At 36.6% G+C, this 19,577-nt stretch overlaps 1 protein-coding gene across 2 annotated transcripts in view; it reads left to right on the top strand.

The window, feature by feature from the left end:
- The window catches only part of nptnb (neuroplastin b), a 52,825-nt gene extending 36,328 nt beyond the window's left edge, over positions 1-16,497 (top strand). For both annotated transcript variants that reach the window (XM_052042704.1, XM_052042703.1), the window contains 4 exons: positions 99-372; positions 10,642-10,666; positions 13,453-13,527; positions 15,673-16,497. In XM_052042704.1, coding sequence (XP_051898664.1) covers positions 99-372; positions 10,642-10,666; positions 13,453-13,513 — 360 coding nt within the window. In that variant the 3' untranslated portion in view covers positions 13,514-13,527; positions 15,673-16,497. The remainder of the gene's footprint in view (positions 1-98; positions 373-10,641; positions 10,667-13,452; positions 13,528-15,672) is intronic.
- The last annotated feature ends 3,080 nt before the right edge of the window (positions 16,498-19,577 follow it).

Below are 19,577 nucleotides of genomic sequence, written 5' to 3'. Positions count from 1 at the left end.
AGGGAATGCCTTTTGTTTACGTGGGAAAAATATCCTTCAACTGAAGAGTAATGGTAAATTTCTATTAATCTCAATCATTTCCTCTGTTCCTCTGATAGGATCTGAATAACGATACTGGACGTTACTTCATCAATAATAAAGACAATTACACAGAACTGATTATTAAGACTCTGCATATTGAGATTGACCCAGGCGAATACCTGTGTAATGCCACAAATTACTATGGGCACAGCTATGCCAACACTATCCTGCGTGTCCGCAGCCACCTAGCACCTCTCTGGCCCTTTTTAGGAGTTGTGGCAGAAATCATCATTTTGGTCGTCATCATTGTTGTGTATGAGAAGCGAAAGAGACCGGATGAAGTCCCTGACGGTAAGTTTCTTTCTTTCATATAACCTTTCAGCCTGTTACTATCGACTTAACCCATTTGATATTAGCTTGTTTACATGGACTCTAAATACTCTATTATCAGTCTATAGAATTAAATGGGTTACTTGAAAAGACACTGAAACATTCATATCTTATTTACAATTTTAATGGACCCTTTTGATATCTAATTGTTTTTAAATCATTTATTTGTGCTGCAGGTAATGATTTTCCCTTTTGAACATGGAAATTTTTCATTAGTTTGAATTTGGGCCACTTGCTAATAATTTAGACTTTCAAACAAATGACTACCAATTCCAGACTTTTTGGAGTTCAGCAGTTTTTGCTCAATTATTTTAAAAAAAGAATCCTGATGGTAAAAGAGTGAGATAATTGTTTTCTGACAAACTTCTTGCATATTTCCTTTGTTTAAATGATTGAGTTGTCAGTTTCCATTGCAAACAACTGCAAACGGTACTGGAATTGGAAATTAAGCAAATTAATCACTACAGTATTGATCTTCGCTAATTCAGTATAAATAATCCAAGTGTTTCACAAGGGAAGTATAAGAATATTTTGAGAATATAATCACAAAGTGCTATTTTTATTTTTTTTAGGGTTTATTTGAGATCTGTTTTCTCCCGTGCTGCTCATGCCTTTCCTCTGTGTCTAACTCACCTGCACCCTCCCATAATTCACACCCCCTCCATGTGTAAATGCACGTCTGTGACTGTTACTGCAAATTGTAATTAAACAAAGAAAGCAAGTATTAAAGTTTTTGAAGCAAAAAATTTTGTTACATTTCATGGAATGATTACATTTGTGATTATCCGGTCATTAGTATTATAAATCCAGTTAATTCGAGTTGTATCCTTTAGTATTTCACCATTGAACTCGAGGATTATTGTACTGTATGATAATTATTTGCATGTGTTTAATATAAAATGCATAAAGGATGGTAGACAGCATTACATTTTAATATCATGTAGTGCTTAATTGCCCAACCCTTTGTTCTGGTGTGTGGATAGCATGAAATATGTCATTTTAAGCAAGTGTCATCACTTCAGATAGTTGTTTGGGTCTTGTCGGCATAGCATGTGAACCTTGTACATCATTTTGGATGTTTCTTTGTGGAGGCACATTCTCCAAAGAAAGGCTAAGTATAAACTAAAAGGGTTGAAGAAATCAGCTGCAAAAGGACAGATCAGAAACAAAAAGAGGAAATAAATGAAGTAATAAAAATGTAGGATAAAGAATCAAAGGAAAGGCTTTGAAGATGGTTACCAGTGGGACTGAAATGAAGCTGATGGAAGGGGTCCTTTATTCACTATTTCTTAATGTGTTTTGTGTGTTTGCTGTCTTTTCCTGCTTTTTTTTTAAAAGCAGTTAGAATCGAGCATTGATCCATTGAGTAGTTCAGCTGAAGCATATATTGCGCAGTAGAATTTGAATCATGTTTGTATAGATAATTTATTCATTTAAAAGATGCCCAAACTAACAAAGTATTTCAAGGCATTCTAGACTGATTTTAATCATTCTAGATTCTGTGGTTTTATATGTTTGTATAAAATTGCTCAGTCCTGTTTTTCTCTCTTTAATATTGGTTATACTACAAAGTCTTGAATTTTGGCAGGATCTTATATAGTAATGCAACTTAGGAAAACCTCAATTTTTCAGTGGAAATTTGCAGTATACATATTTGCTATTAGTGGGGTGAGTTTGGCACTGGGTGTATTTGAATCAAGGCGGTGCAATTTGTGTGCAACCTTATTTTTAAAAGTTTGTCATTTTGTAATACTGAGGTAAGACATCTTGCCAAATTATGAGAAGTAATATTGGGGAACTAAAGTAATATTGGTTAAATGAAGAAAAAGACCAGTGTTTGGGAGAAAGAAGCAGTAAAATGGACGATAGAGCAATTAAGGTACTGGAAAAGCATAAAGAAAAATGATATTGAATTGTACATGGTCTCATTTTAAGATGATGCCTGACAAATAAGCTTTGAATCCTTGGACATTTTAAAAAAAACATTGTCCAGACCACTTTTCATATTACTGTTGTAGTAATCCTTTGCATCTAATTAGATAGTTCACTGAACCCAACTGTGAGCTAGTTGAATGACTGTGAAACTCCTCTACTCTGACAGTATTAGCAAAGATGCAAAAATTCAACTTCTTTTAACAAAATATCAAGTGGATATTTTGCATGCTTAGTCTTAAGATAAATGTACCAGAGGCAAAAGTATGCATATAGATTTAATGCCTTTTTTGATGATTCTAGACTTCATTTTAGTATGTATGCAGTATTGTTCAGGTATGCTGAATTTACTAAGTGTGTACTCTTGCTTTGCTATCCTTTGTACAATGGCTGTAGAGGTTAAATAAATTTGCAGTCAGCAAAAGGGTTTCTGTCTTGTTTGCTAAATTATTTTCAAAACTTAAACCTCATTTCTTTTATTTTTCTGTCTTACACCTCCCAGCTACAGAGGGCTCTGAGGGGAGTAATTGTTGGATTGCGAACTTGTCTCAGAAATTTAATCAGTCTTAATATAAAGCAAAATGCTGCAGATGCTGTAAATCTGATATAACAGAAAATGCAGGAAATATTCAGGTTGGCATCATCTGTGAAGGGAGAAATGGAGTCAACGTTTCAGGTTGATGAAGTGATTGATAAAGTCATCAAAGGTCTTTGACATGAATTGGTCACTTTTTTCCTTAATACAAATGGGACATTCAATTACAAGATGTTAGAAATAAGCAATAGCTTGGTATCATTTTTTTTTGCTGCAATTATTGTGGTGTTTTTATCAAGATTGTTCAAGTTTTGTAATGGTTAGGTTAACGAGCAGACCCAATAAAGGAGTTTTCATATTAATCATTTTATCTATTTCAGGTGTCCCATTTAAATGAGCAGCCTTGCATAGTATACCTAGAATTTAGGCATTTTAAACAGGTATTCATTTGACTTTTTGAAACAGTATTTAATAATTGAGGGTTTTTTTCATGATTAAAAAAACTAGCTCTCATAATTGAGATGCAATTAGCTTTTAACTTTCTAAATTGACTTGTAAAATAGGATGGTTGGTTTATTTAAGTAAGACTCACTTAGTTCCATTGATCATGGATTAATGAAAGGAATGGATTAAACTGCATAGGATTTTAAAAACACTACATCCAAATCTGATAGGTCAGATTAGATCAAATAAAGTATATCTTCATTCTAATTGTGTCAGAGAAGTGAGTCACATGCAGTTGTTTTGGTCAACCCATATATGTATGCTGTTTGAATGTAAATCAGTGAAGGAGTGCTTGCTGAAGTCATCAAAGGCCTTTGACATAAATTGGTCACTGTTCCTGAATACAAATGGGTCATTCAATTGAAAATGTTATCTAAATATTTTCATGCAGTTAGTTGTCAACAAGTGCATAGAAGAGCTATAAAAACTGAAGAAAATGTGCTGTATCAATTCTGCATTTGTTTCTCTGGTTGTATGACCTGAACAGGAGATTATAATAAAGTTGGAGGCAATTTCAGAATTGATAACATTCATTCAGACAAAAGGCAATATTAATGTGGAATTCCACCAGGAAATTCTTGAGGCTCAAAATTAACATTAGTATTTTTATGAGAGAAGGTTATTAAATGATGGCTAACTAAGGCAGATTGGTCATTTAAAGTACAACCATGATCTAATTGAGTCATAGAACAGGCTTAGAGGGTTGAATGGTCTACATGAGTTCCTGTGTTCATAAAGCTTGAAGTTAAAGGTCTATAAACATCTCTTTGGAAAATGAGTTTGTTTTTTTTAAAAGGACATGGAGCCATTCTCATAATGTGATTTTTACCTAACAGGGCTGGGTAGTTTAGCGCAGATGTAGTTAATGTGGCTGCAAATTGTTTTCCTTTGCTTTGGAATGAAATCAAAGGTTAATGGTTTTGGGCAGATTTGGTACATTTTAGATCACTGCAAGAAAACCAGTATAGAAAAGCAATATTTATATCTTGTGAAAAGCATAATTGATGGGTTCAATTGAACATTATAGTTGCATTCTTTTTTAGAATTTTTGCTGGTAATTGATCATTTAACTTTTTTGGTTGTATATCTAGTTAGAATAATTGTAATTGATAGCAATCAAAATATGGTTTCCATTTTCTTCTGAAGTTTGCTTATTTCATTTTTGGCAAGAATGTCATTCAAGTTTTTCTGCTGTTTCATACAGTAAATCTAGACCAGGTTATTTCAAAAACTATATTTCTTTCCTCACCAGAATTTTCGTTGCCTGTAACTTGGTTATTTGGTTGTAGTGGAAGTGTTTTTAAAGGAAAGGAAATGTCATGTTTCCTAGTAGTTTTGGATTGAATGGAAAAACTAACAGGGTTATTCAGAATATTTAAATGATAAAACAATACAGGGGAAAAAAATTGGTGGGAGAAAACTAGGTCCACTTCTGACTCCAGATGACTCTTTAAAATGGAGATTTTAAAATTTTAAAATGGAGTAAATGGAGATTTTTGCACTAAGTGCTTGAGAAACTATACCCCTCAGTAAAGCAGGCAAAATGAACAACCTGCTCAAAATTATTGAATCAAGTGACAATACATCTGGTTAAGTTCGGGGGGGTGGGGTGGAGGGGGGAAAATGAAAATGTTGTTTTGTATAATTTTTTATGATGGCCTTTTTGCAAATAATTTGTTTCGGAGGAATATTTTTCAGTTGATGTTTCGAAACCCTCATTGAACAATGCATTTGACTTGTATTCCATAAAGTAACTGAGAGGATTACCCAAGGGCTCTCTTAACTAGCATATGCTAGGATTGATAGGTGCTGGTTAATTGAGAGCTATATTACTCAATAAACGTATAATGTTGTTGGGGGAAAAATAAGAACAGTAGAATATTATTGGGAGACCCACAATGAGAATGTAATAGCAGCATTCAAAACTACATTTGGTAAACTTGCTATTGGGAGCTCCTGTCATATGGAGGATAACTCTGATATGGAAACCGGTCACTGGAGAATGGTGAACTGTGTTGAAAGGTTCCTGAAATGCCAGTTACCAGAGCTGTTAGATTGTAAAATGACAAATAACCAAGCTTTTACTGTATTGGACTGATGAAGCATCTCGTTAGAAGTTAGAATGAGCATTTTTGTTTATTGAGCCCAGAAAGAGAAAGTGACGCACTTATATTTGATTTTTGAATCCTATCAGCCTGCTCACAAATGCCACTACAATATTAGATCGGTCGTTTCTAGAACAACTGGTGGTCAATATTGTCTCAGTATCAGCATTAATTATTTTCAGTGTGCATTAGACACAGCTTAAAGCATTGTTTTGGATCATACTTAAAACCTCAAGTTTAACTGAATTCAAAAACAATTAGCTGGTTTTGCTGCATTCAGAGATGCTGCCCACTTGATTTATCTGAGATATTGGACCATTCCATGTGAAGTGTGGCATTGCAATCTGAGCATTTAATCTGTTTCAACGGTCAGATTAAAAAATATATCTAATTATCTTTTTAAAGTTTGTCAAAGATTGTTTGCAGATTGTTAGTGTTAGCAAATCTCTGACTTGCATTATTCTCAGTAAATTTTTGTTTGTGGCTCTAGTTTGTTACAGAATTGCTATTATAACAAATAGGAGGAGGAATAGGCCAGACAGTTCCCTGGAGCTTGCTAGATCATTCAGTAATCCTACTTCCTGACCAGTCTGTTTAATTCTGTATTCTGTTGTCCCTTAATTTAAAAAAAACATCAGTTTATATAAATTTATGTAATGACTGAGCATTCACAGCTTCAAAAGTTCAAAATTCCAAAGATTTATGATCACCTGTGTGAAGAAATTTTACTTTATCTCTGTCATAAATGGCTTGACCTTGCCTTTGTCCTTGCAGTGCTCCCACATTAAATTATCTAACCAGAGGAAGGAGTTAATTATCTATATTATAAAGCCCTCTCAGAATCTTGTATATTTGATTGAGATAGAATAGGATCCTCTTACTTGGTGAAGCCTCACAGGATAATAGGACATTTGATTTACCAATGCAATTGAATTACCCATCCTTCTCTAAGGCAGGAGTGACAATGGTAGAGGTTCTCTATTAGAATAACATTTATTTCTCAATTAATTTGATGTGCATTAGGAGCATAGAACATTTTTGTAAACCTGGACATATAAACAAAGACTTTTGTTTAAGCCTATGTGAAAACAGTCTTTGCTTTCAATGTTCATGGGTTTTTGGGAGATGAGGGAAAAGTACTTCAAATCCTGGTTACATCAAGTACATAAGAATTTAGAGATGTATGTGATGGAAGTTCATTGGAGAATTTGCACTTCATATGTTAGACTTGGTAATTAAATTTATTTTTGGACTGATTTTTACTTCTAAATGCTCAATTAGTACTCAGTGTAATCTGGACCACACTAAAAGATTGCCAAAATGAACAGGTAAAGCTTCTTGAAATGTGCGCCCACATCATCAAAAGTAAGGCAAAAAATAAAGCAATACCCATCTTTTTTTTTAAAAGAACAGCTCCTTGAAAAATACAAGCTACCCCAATTTTCTAAATGCTCCAGATCATGCAGTTCCCTCTTCCAGAAGTACAGGCCATTTTCCCAGTGTCTATTTCCTATGAGGTCAGATGACCAAAAAGAGACCTTCAAACTACCGTTCTAGATTAGAACTATGGTTTGTATTGATATTTGTCGGTTATTGTGACTTCTTTTCTTTCCCTCTCAATTGCATCATACCCTAAAACTGGTGGTAAGTGAGAGAATTGCATGCTCGAGTTTGTTTCTCCTCAGCTTCAAGTCTGAAGTGCATCAGTTCATGATGTTAAAACTTTTTTCCAAGTCCTCATCCACGTTCGCAACTTTTTTTCATATCTTCCATTCAGTTTTTCTGCTGCCCATTTCTGGATTTGTAGTTCTGTTTTCTTTTCTTTTAATCTGCGTTTGAGTTTTTTGGGTTTAGTCTGCTCTGTTTCTGTACTGGGGATGTTACAGGAGTTGGCCAGAACTAATGGCCTGCAAACTTAGATTCCTCTTAGGTCTGAACTAGCTGTCATCTGGAGCTATATGGCTTATGATGAGGACTCCAACCACGCCATGGTCTGTATCAGGGATATTACTGCAACTGCATGTGCCATGGCAGATGGCTAGCGTAAAAGCTGAATTGTTTTCGGTGTAAATACCACAGGGGTGATATGGTGAAGACACAGAAATCAGGAATCATTCTAGCCAGTGTAGTGTTGAACTAAAAATTCTCCTGGGTTTTTCTTTTTTGTACTTGACCTTCCCACAGCTTGCATTTCTTATCAGATCATTGACCCTGATTTGAAGAATTGGCTACCATTCTAAATCGTCATTGCCTAATGCAATTATGTCTGTATAGAAGATGATTTGTGCATGTGTGCACATATATTTTAGATATAGGGAACAAGAATGAAACCATATATCTGTGGCAAAATTGTGTTTGAATAATTAGGTCTGCTGGTTTTGAACAAATATGGTAAGACTCTTTTGTTCAAGGCTTTATGCATGTCAATCTTGCCCATTGCTTAAAATAGAAAAGGTTGAATGAATACCCTTTTGAATGAAATAATTACGATGCAAGGCCAAGCTTTTTTTTCGTCTGTTGTATCCACTATAGAAATGAAGTGTTCGAAATATCTTGAAGTTGTATATTTGTGAGTCAAAAAAGCAATCTTTATTCTGTAAGAAATGCAAATTGGGATTTGGCAGATGTACAATGTTCAAATATTTTCAATTGTGTTCACAATCTCTTTTGTACTCCCCATTCAAGTACAGTTGCATTTCACTGATACGGGAGCAATGCCATAGTTTAATTTGGATGGAACTTAATTACTGTATCTGAAAAGTGTTCATACAAAATTTGCTTTATTAGAAGCTCCATGTAAATGAGCTTCTGTTACAGCTCAGCCTGAACATCTCAACTGGAAATAAAGGTGATTCCCCACAATAATTTTGAGAGCTGGGTGCACTTGTACTTGAAGAATATTCCTTAAGTAGAATACGCTCCTTTTAAGATCCAACCCGCATCTCTGCATTCTTAGGAGTTTAGGTTGGTTGCAGTTTTTATGTGAGTCTTAAGCCTGGAATAGGAATAAACAAAATAAGCACGTTCTTTTGCTCCCTGAGGCCTTTTAATTTGTGAAATTTGCTTGGCTCCTGAGTTTAAAAGGAGTGTACTGTACAGTCCCCACAATCACCAAAACCCCTGGGCTGGAATTAAGTGACCTTAAGTTCCATTGAAACAACCAAGAATCATTGGAAATAAATAATTCAGTTTTCACGGATGATACAAGGTGCTTTTTAATCTGCCATGCAAGTCCTCTGATGCAAAAAATTGCTTGGTCTCTACGTCCTATCAAGAGTCATATAGTTCATTGATAATTTAGAATCTACTTAAGCAAACCCTGGGGATAAAGAACAGGTGGTAGAGGGGAGAAAATCCAGCCTATATACTCTGGTGTACTTATCTCAATTCCTGATGCGTCTCTTGATATGCATAAATTGTGTATATACCTTCACTATTTTTGCGACACTCTGACGTCTGGTTGTCTAACTGGTCTAGTTTTCTTTGTACACTGTTAACAAATGCGTCCTTGCCAGTGACTGAGACCTGTGGCCACTGGTGTGTTGCTGGTGTTTCTCGGCTGTGAGCTGTTGGTTTGTGGTTTGATTCTTTTTTTTGGTCTTCCCAGACACTTGTGTGTGCTGGCGGTGGCTTTCTCTCCGTGCCTCAAGGTACAGATGGAGTAATGGCACTTTCACAGCCCAGGAAACGTTGCCATTACTCCTGGTGCGTGCTATCAGGTGGCTGCGTTGCGATAAATCTCCATACTTGCTTCATGTACACCAGACACCTTGTGGAATCCTGCTTAATCCGGTGGGCACAATTCAGGACTTGTCCAAAGAACATTCATCTATTACCTTTGTTCCCAACCATTCAATGGCACATTGTTTCTTAGATTAAGAGAAATTCGGTCAGCCCTTTAGAAATGATTCTTTCAAATATTTGATCTTTCATTTCAATACAAACTCTTAAACATTTTAAGTTAAATACGTTGCTTTTATAGTCACATGCATAAAACAATAGCAGATTCTTTTTCTTCACTGTGAAAAATGAATTAGTATTCACTTCAGTATGAATAAATAAGAATGATTAATTTAAGAACATTAGATATTCTCTGCAGATTGCAAAAATGGAAACTAAGGGGTTTCAAATCATTTTATCATGAACAGAGATAAAATTTTGTATTTTCCTTACAAAGGCCATAAAACTATGCTACTATTCATTTAAAAAAATGTTTGCAGAATAATTCATAACCCTGCAAGGGTAATGTTCTTGACACTAGTGGTATAATTTCAAAAAATATAAATGACTCATGAAGATTAGATTCATTTAGTTTTGTTAGTTGTACATTGCTGCCCTACTGAAATAAATCTCAGGCCAATGTACTAGAATTATTGTCAGAAAACATTAATTGCTACCTTCGTACTTGCATCACAGTCACTTTTGTGAAAAATACATATGAATATTCATATAACCATGTATGATTTTTAAAAAAATTACATTCAGCAGTATGTCAAGTAGCTCCTGAAGCCTTGACTTGATATCATTGCAACACTTTTGTCTGCTTCTCTCCTCCATCTTGCTATCTTGACCCCATTGTGCTCTCTATCCACACTCTTTGTGACTGTGCTGCCTCCCCCACTCCTGCCCATTTCCTTTCTCCCTTCTCATCCTGCTCTTGCCCCTTCACCTTTCACAACACTCCCTAATGCCCCGTTTCTCCCACTTCCGCCCTGTGCCGCTGCTGCCTGCCCCCCCCCCCCCCCCACAGCCCCGCAAATTCCATTTGCCAACTTAAACAAAACTTATAAACTAGTTACATTGAGCAGGATTCCACAATCAGATGTTGGGTTACGTCTTCTCATTGGTCTAAAACAGTGAACGACTGGAACTTGGGGACAAGATGAACATTAAACTTACGCGATCTGTCCATATAGTTGCAGTATTTCATGACGAGCTTAAAAGGTGTTAACTGACCATGTAATAACATTTTTTTGCCATTTGAATGTAATGATTTAGAGACTAACTCCATGAGCAATTGTATCGTTGAAGTTGAACTGTGAAAGGCAGTTGGTGCTAACGCTAACTTTTTTTGTTCAAATGTCTAATATTTCTTTTCGTTTATCCTCTTTTCCTCCCATTTCCCTTTGTGAACTGACTATTCAACTGCTGCAGATGATGAGCCAGTTTCTGGACCAATGTAAGTATACCATGAATACATATAGTTAAAATTTAGTACAATAGTAAAGATGCTAGTTTAAAGTGCAGACTGCTCAGAGTACTCTCAGCTCGAGTTTCAGGTGAGTGACATATTTAGTAAAACCTTTCTCCATCCTATCCCAACTTCCAATCTGAGCGAGTTGTCAATTCAGTGCCAATTTGGGAGTCACATGATCACTTAGTGCTATTAAGATTCCCCAACTTTATTTCCACAAATGATAATTAGTCATAGTTATACAGCATGGAAACAGGTCCTTTGGCCCAACTTGTCCATGCTGACCACTGGACTTTCCTGAGCTAGTCTCGTCTGCCTGCATTTGGCCCATATCCCTCTAAACCTTCCCTCTCCGTGAACCTGTCCAAATATCTTTAAAACATTATAATCATACCCACCTCTACCACTTCCTCTGGCAGCTTGTTCCGTATATGCACCGCCCTCTGTGTGTGTGTGTGCGTGCGCGCGCGGGGGGAGGGGGGTGGGGGGGAGGAATTGCCCCTCAGGTCTGCTTAAAACCTTTCCCCTCTCACAAACCTATGCCTTCTAGTTTTTGACTCCCCTATCCTGTGGAAAAAATCTGACAGTCCATCTCATCTATCCCCCTCATGATTTTACAAATGTCAGCATCCTACACGCCAGGGAAAACAGTCCCAGCCAATCCAGTCTCCTTATAACTCAAACCCTCCAATCCTGGTGACATCCTTGTGAATCTTTTCTGCGCCCTCTCGATGAATCAACTCCCTTCTATCATTATCTTAAACCCTTAAATCCTGGTTATTGATTATGTTACACCCCCCAGTAATTGAAAATGGGTTGTTCCTGTTCCTGGTGGAAGTCCAGATTAAACATTTACAGAGCTGAACAGTTCAGTTTCCCACTCCATAGGTATTGAATGACATGCTGAGTGCTTCCAACATTTTCTGCTTTCACTACAGTTGTTTGACTTCACTTTCAACCTGATTTATCCTCCTCCAATCAAAAGCCTTCTGAAATTCTATCGCTTGTTCTTTCTGTTGGTTTATAAAGGGTATTGGCCTTGTATGAGGCTACTATAGGATATTATCATGACACTTTTACTTCATTCGGTAGCATAACCACTTCTTACCTTTTCTACATGTCTTTCTGTTTTTAACCAGCTTCCCTATAGTACTGTAGTGCAGTCCTCAATAATTCTGGATAACACTATTGTGTTTATTCTGCTTCATAATCTACGCATATCTATCTCTGTGCATATACTTGTAAGAGTATTTCAGTGGATATAGGCAAATCTTCCAACAAGCCAGATTTTGCTGTAATGGAAAGCTGTTACTATTGCCCCCTGTGCCCACTCCACATCTCTGTTCACCTGTTTCCAGATACAGAGGGCCTGTGTTATTGACCTGAAGCTTTCTGCACACCAGAACCACGGCCTAGCAGTGCTGTAATTATACAATGAAGAAGCTCTGCTCTAAAGGCTTTAACAGATATAAAGCTGGGCAACAGTCTTTCTGATTCCCCAGAAACAACATTATGGCTTTCAATGTTCTCACTGATACTACATCCAATAGCAACATTGAGAGGAGAGGTGGGATTAGGGTGTCTTTGGCATTGTTTGGCAATCCTAGGAAAGGATTGAACGTGGAAACATCTAAAAATGAAGTAAGCATTTAAAAGAAATAAAGATTTTTAAAAAATGAGCTAAAAATGCAAATAACTTCTTAGCGAGATTTGAGCACTGCTGTGAGTCTCTGTGACAGACTTGTTCATATAGTGCATGACTTTGCTGTTTGAGATGATGTGTGCGGCAGTACCATACTTCCATTTAATCCATTTATAGACCATATACAGGAGCAGAACTAGGCCATTCGGCCCTTCGAGTCTGCTCTGCCATTCAATCATGGCTGAATTTTTTTTTAAACCCCATTCTCCTTAACTCCCTTACCAACCAAGAGCCTATCAATTTCTGCCTTAAATACACCCAATGACTTGGCTTCCACAGCCCTCTGGTAAATCTGTGGAATTTGTTGCCACTGTCTGGCTGAAGAAATTCCTCCTCATCTCAGTTCTAAACGGATCTCCCTTTATTCTGAGGCTGTGCCCTTAGATCCTAGACTCTCCTCTCCATTTACCAGCAAAATGTAGGGATCTTTCTTGTGGACCAAGCTGAGCTCATTGCTAAAATTGAAGAAAGAAATCAGTCTTTTTGCTCCTTGTACTGGGCATCCAGCAACAAAATTATGTTTGTTAAAAGACCATTCTATATCTCTAACAGATACCTGTAGATTATTTTCCCTGCAAGAAGCACTGTTTGCTTTTCTTTGGCTGACAATATGAAGTGTATAAGAGAGGCTTGTGGCCCAGAAGAATCTAAGGCAGCAGAAATAATAGCAAAGCAAAATAAGTCAACACTATGCTAATAATATTGGTTAATTTCCCCAGAAACATCAGGTATAGCTTTCAATGATCTCACTGGATCTGCATGAAACAGCAACGTTGAGAGGAATAGAGAGGTGAGGTAGGATGTTAAGAAAACGGACCTTTATTTTGACATAATTTTGGCATCCTAAGGAAGGGTTGAACTTGCAACAGAGGCCCAATTGCGGGTTGCTTGCATCTCGTTGTGGAAGCTCACTGAAAAAAGTCAAGATAGTGTGTTAATTATTCAGTCTAATCTGTTTCAAGATTTAAGTTTGTTTTCATTCCACAGTGTCAGACCATTGTTGCATGTGTATATAAATACCATAAGTGGCTATTGACTTGCTGGATTTCTTTGTTACAATTTAAAACAGGAAAACTAATTCCACAAATAATCATAAGGATAAGAACTTGCGCCAGAGGAACACCAACTAAACCTTGATCATCAAGTAAGTAGTTTGCTGTATGTTTCTTTTTTGATTTTATATAGCTTAATTGTATATTTGGGTCTAATGTGTCAAAATGTGTACGTTAGCTTTTCCACGGATGAGGATTTGGCATTCTGTTATCAATTGTGGTTTATTATTGGCAAGAACCAAGAAAGAATCCTTTTTATCTGGACTTCAACTATTTTAGTTGTATCATGTGGAATATCCCAAGTAACACTTTAAAAACTATGGCTGGGTTTTCTTGAGAAATGCTTGCAACTCCCTTCAGAATTGTCAGTCAGCTCGACTTGCATACAAGTGTGCGCAACTGCAGAATTCTGCAAATTCCTGTGTGACACTCCCAGCCATTGTCCTGACTGTCCTCCAAAGTTGGACTTGTCATGGAATTCAGCTACAGAGCAGTAACTTCGTGATACCCTTGGAAAACTGGGCCTAGTTAGACCTACACAGGTTCAGCAACTCTATTCATTTCAATAGAGAGAAATGTCTGAGGGAGAAGATAAGTTTCAGGTAATTTTTTTGAATTAATTTGAAATACAAATGTATTTGTTTAATTTTAAGTGCTCTATCTTTTTAAAATTAATGTTTTCATAGATTTTTTTAATTGTGACATTCAAAATATTCAGCAACTTTGACAACTGGTTAAGTTCAGCAGTCAAGGCATTTGAGTGAAATTTCCTCATGCCTTGTTAATTACATTGAAGCATTGTAAAAGAAGTTGTCACCAGAAAACCCAGCTAAGTACAGACCTAGTGGGTAGCAGAGCACTAAGTGCAGGTACTGCAGAGTAATTTTAAGCCTTTAAATTGTCTTGACCTTGTTGAGAAGTGAAACTTGAATACTAATTTCAACAATGCATGTCTCACTATTTTAACCAAACCATTTTCCTCATGGGTAGTGAGATATTTGCAATGCAATTAGTTGTTATTTTAAATAGTTATTGAACAGGATTGATTAGATAAAATGAATTAACATTAGGCTGTTTTGGTAAGTGGCTGTTTCATCTACCTATCAGACCTTGAGAACTGCTACCTAATCTCTCGCGACTTGAAACTTGCTCGCAGAAAACTGTTCTTCAGCTCTGGAATCCCACTTCCAATAATCTTTCACCATCTTCATTATCTGTGCCTCTCAGTATTTGAGTTAGGTCATAACTCTGGTTATATTTTCTCCAGTAACAATTAGGTTTGTCAACTCTGAACCTTGCTTTGCGTCCATCCTTATTCCCAATCCAAGTCATCAATTTAGCTTTTGAAAATGAGCTGCTTGAATTGCAGTATTCTATTAATAAGATCATAAATACTCTTGAGAGGTAGTGCTTGATGAAGTAAAGGCATCAGGGATCCAAATAGAATGATACAGAATACCAAGGATGAGATGAGCCTTCAGGAATCCAAGGGAATCCGATTTGAAGGACATAACATCATGGATGAACAGCATTATTCGGATGGTATATTTTCCAAATGTTCTTGTCAGGGATGCTCATAGCATCTCCATTTATTTTTGGTTTAGTGTGGTGCAAATACTTCTTGCATTGCTAAATACTACGGTTGATAAGAATAGGGCAATCCCAGAAGCATGGAAGTACCTGTTAGGATAACTCTTCTATATTGCTGCAGAAATTATTTCCAAATTTTAACTTGGATAAATATAACACTTGTAAAATCCACAAATCTGGGGCCATTGAGATATGTAGCAACATTTATTAAATATTTATCCATTTACGTCTTTAGCTAATTCGATGCTGATATAAAATGGTTAGAAAGTTCTATAGAACTGAACAGTTAATGCTGGCCTTTGCCACGCCAGTTCTGATCACTCATTAGTGATGGCATATTCTAACTACGTTTCTGGAAATTAAACCAAGTCTGCCACTCCAACCAAGTTGCTAAGTTTTGACTTTGTCTTCAACATCTCTATTACAGCAAATTCCCAGTCATTACTTGTCCAGAATGCACCATTCACCCAAATCTAAGGTCCAGTCATGGCATGTTTCCCCATGATTGCTAAATATATATGCTTGTAATATCCCACTGAATATTTTGTTGTAAGATCAATCTTGGCCATTCTTGAAAGCTACTTTGTACTGAAATTCAATTTGTTACACATTCAAAATACTAATTGATTCTTTTTGAATCTCGACAGGATTTCAGAAGAATGTCATTATCAGATAGTGGGTTTCAGCCAAGAACACTCAAGTTGTGTTGTCCGAATGGGGCAGGTTTTAACTTGTTTGTCTAAGCAGGAATAAGATGACTGTGTGAAGCATGTTTTGCCTTATTCAATTTCTCCTAAAGAATGAAGTATTAAGAAGATTGCTTTGCAAGTTTAATTGATAGGGTGTACTTTGGGTGCTTAATGTGCTATTTATGCTTGATTTTCCCATCCCTAACCCACCCTTAACTTGCCCTGTGATTCTCTTCCTATGGACAAATCATGCATGCAGTGTTTATTATTCCTGATATGCTCATTTGTACATTGTTATTTAAGCAGCACTCCTCATCACAGTCACTTTCATTCTTTCCTTGAACAGCTGATAAATTAATGTCACTCAAATAGTGTTTGTTTTGAATTTGTATATATTGCAGATTTTAGTGCTGGCTAAATTGAAACACATTTATGGAAAAAATATATCCCATTCCACTGATCTGGTAGAAGTTAATGCTGAAATATCTAGTTATTTCACAAACCTGTTCTTGGTGTCACCTCTTTGCATAATTATGGCATGGTTGTACCCTAGGGTTTGAAGGAGTATCATGATTAGTTTCAAGTTTATTTTTAAGTTATCAGTCGGAAATCTGCCCTATCTTTGGACATGTAGATCAAGCTTTAATGTTTTTTTCTTTTTAAAAACAAAATGTGTAAATGCATGAGGTTGCAGATTTTACTGTTTGGTTATAATTTAATCTAGTTCATTGTACATGTGGACCCACTGTGATTTTTAAAAATAAAAAACACCACCAAACATTACGCATTATATGCATGAGGTTTGTTGAAGGAAAATTGTATGTTACATGTGAATATGTGGTATTTCTTGGTCAGCAGATTTGGAAAAACAAATTTGCATATCTAGGAAGCTGTTTTATAACCAGCCAATACAAACATTGCAATAATGGATGCCAGTTTATCTGAGCATTTCAAGTATCCAGTGTTGGCTTATGATGAAGTGATTGGAGTTACCCAATTGTCACATCTCATCATCTGATGGCTAAAATTAGTCTTTTAATTTATTACTTCATTTACATCACAAATGAAAATTCTTGTGTTCTTTGCCCATTCCTGTACCTTGGGAGGTCAAGAAATGGTCCAAAGAAATGGTCCAGCCTCTCAAATTGCCGTGGCATTTTAAAGGAAAATGTTTGGGTATGATGCATTCTGTTCAAATTTCTTCCCCATTATCTAGTGGGAAATTACAGGTGGTGGAAATGAAGAAGAATGTGTATTTGTAACCAATCCGAAGACCTTCAGATGATATTGTTGGCCATGTTCCCTCCTACCTATGTTGCTCTGAATCCTGCAGTCTTGTGTCATAGTTGGGTGTTCAAGTTTGGTTGTAGAGACTAGGCACATTGTGTACACTGGTGCTCCAGTAGTACCTTATCAAATGACACAAGAACCAATTTTAGTGTGCACTCGGTTAGAGGAAAAATATTTCATGGAACTATTCAAAGAGTAATAGAGGAATTGTCCAGGAATCTTGACAAAAATGTACCCTCTATCCAATATTACTAAAGCAAGTAATCGATTTATTTATCTCTCTGCTGATTGCTGAGCTGTCACCACCTCAGTGATGGGTTTGGATTTGCTACTGTTTGAAAACCAGCAGTATCCCATGAAGATACAGGACATTTGAAGGAATTTTTTTAAAAAAACCATCGGGAATGTACAGTCAGACCACTCTTGGGATGCAGACCTGGATCTGACACGGTATGATGAATGTAATGGAACACTACAGTACTAAACACATAGTACCCTGTATCAAAATGACTCCTTAAGAACATTCATCACCTCTTCATTGCATATATTTTTTTAAAAAAAACAATTGGCAACCCAGACATGTCTTGCAATGCATCTCATTGATGTGGCAGCTATACTGAATTATTACTTTCTGAATGTGCATCGTTCTGTGAAAACCAATTACTCAACTGCGTCCACACTGCTGTTGGAAATTAGTGCCATTCTTACACTTCTACACTTTCTTCACAGCCCTGCAATCTTCCCCTTGTATATTAAAAAAAAATTATTGGACTTGGTACCACCAGGCTTTTGGGGGAGTATATTGTAGATCATAACTCATGAAAAATATTTTCCCCTTATCTCTTTTTTTGCCAATTACCTTGTATTTGTGTCCTACAGTTATTGATACTCCAGTGGAAACAGTCCCTTGTTTACTCTTATGAAAGCTTTCTTTTGAACCATCTTTCCCTGCTCAAACACCAACTTCTCCAACCTCCATGTAACCAAAGACCCTCATTCTTTGTCCCATTTGGTAAATTTCCTTGAAATTTTCTGTAGTTCAGTCAGGTGATAATCTGATTTTGATGTTAATTGACCTGGACTGCCTCTAAAGACCCAATCAAACTCAGGACAGTTGTGCTTTCTCACTTTTATTTTGTGCATCTCCTACACTCCCACAGTTTCTATCATGCTTACTAAACTGCACATCCTTCATTGTATTGTTAATGGAATTTCAGGGTTCTCATTGTAGTTACAAATATTGCATCAATACACTGGTATCAAATCTCCCATCATGGTTCTGCTCTTAAAGCGATTCCTTAATTTGCATTTACTATCATGCTATTAACCTTTTGGGGCTTCATGTCATTCACTTATTTATTTTTTGCCATAACAAAGCACATCATTGCATGCATGGAAATGTACTATACCTGGAGTGCATTTTGCCCAGCCTTCACAATTTACAAAATGCTACTTATAATATTTTCCCTTTTGTAAATTGAGGAATGGCTGCAAACATCTGTGTGCAAATTCTGTGCAATGGACTTAAAGTGCATTCTTAAATTATGTTTGTTCTTGAATCCGTGTGTTAACGGCTGACACTCGAGCTTATGATGGCTGCTTCTAACATGCACATTGCTGCAACTTTTAGAAACTTTGGGAGTTGGTGGTGAGATTAACTATTCAGAACCTTTTGGCTTTGTAAGCCTTGCTCCTTCTGGAGATGTAACTTCGGGTGACTAATATTAGATCTAAGTTCTGATTGAAAACAGTACTAATCATCTCAATCAAGACTGAGGCACGGATAGTTCTAAATCAATGTACTGAATTTATGTATCCAGCACTTGTCTCATAAATTGCAGCTTCCAACTTCAGTCCTACACCTTCAAAACCTTGTGTTGCACTCTCTGGAGCAGAAATATCTAATAGCCGTGTGCCAGTCCAAATCAAATGCAACTTATTTATTGCCAGATAGTCCTGAGAATCCAAGTGAGCCTGAGGTTTGTAAAGGCTGATTTCCCCATTGACAGCTAAATTCTAAATTGGGCCTATCCTCAGTCGGTGCATTATGAGAAATATAATTGTTTGTATTGCATTCTTTCATGAATGCAGTTCACCATGAGCTGTGACTCTAGAAATCTATCAGAATGAGCAAAACAGGCATTGAGAAATTCCAGCATGATGAAGTAACTTAATATAAAATTTTTGCTTGGTATTCCTTAAATAATTGATATTGTTACCAGACATTTTAATACAAATTGGGTCCGGGGGGTCTTGGGTCTAATTGGAGATACTGTACACTCTTCAAATGGGAATTAACATCCCATTTAACCAGCAATAAACCTGTCTTCATCCATCACCGTCACCATCTGCTTGTGCTCAGTTGGTGAAATCGTCAGCAGCTCGTGTATGTAGTGCCGTGGAAGTCGGTGGAGTTCCCTGTGCAGGTGAGAAGTCACGTTGTTACTGTGCCAACACCAAGTTGTGGATGAGTAAATGTGTTACACATGTTATCAAAGCCGAAACTTCGTTCCAACCAGAAGGAGTTTGTCAATCCCATCAGCTCACTTACCTGACCCAATAGCCACTTCCTC

The sequence above is a fragment of the Pristis pectinata genome, chromosome 32, assembly GCF_009764475.1.
Source record: "Pristis pectinata isolate sPriPec2 chromosome 32, sPriPec2.1.pri, whole genome shotgun sequence".
NCBI classification, from domain to species: domain Eukaryota; kingdom Metazoa; phylum Chordata; class Chondrichthyes; order Rhinopristiformes; family Pristidae; genus Pristis; species Pristis pectinata.
Note: the sequence above shows the minus strand (reverse complement) of the source record. Positions and strands in the feature narration are given on the sequence as shown.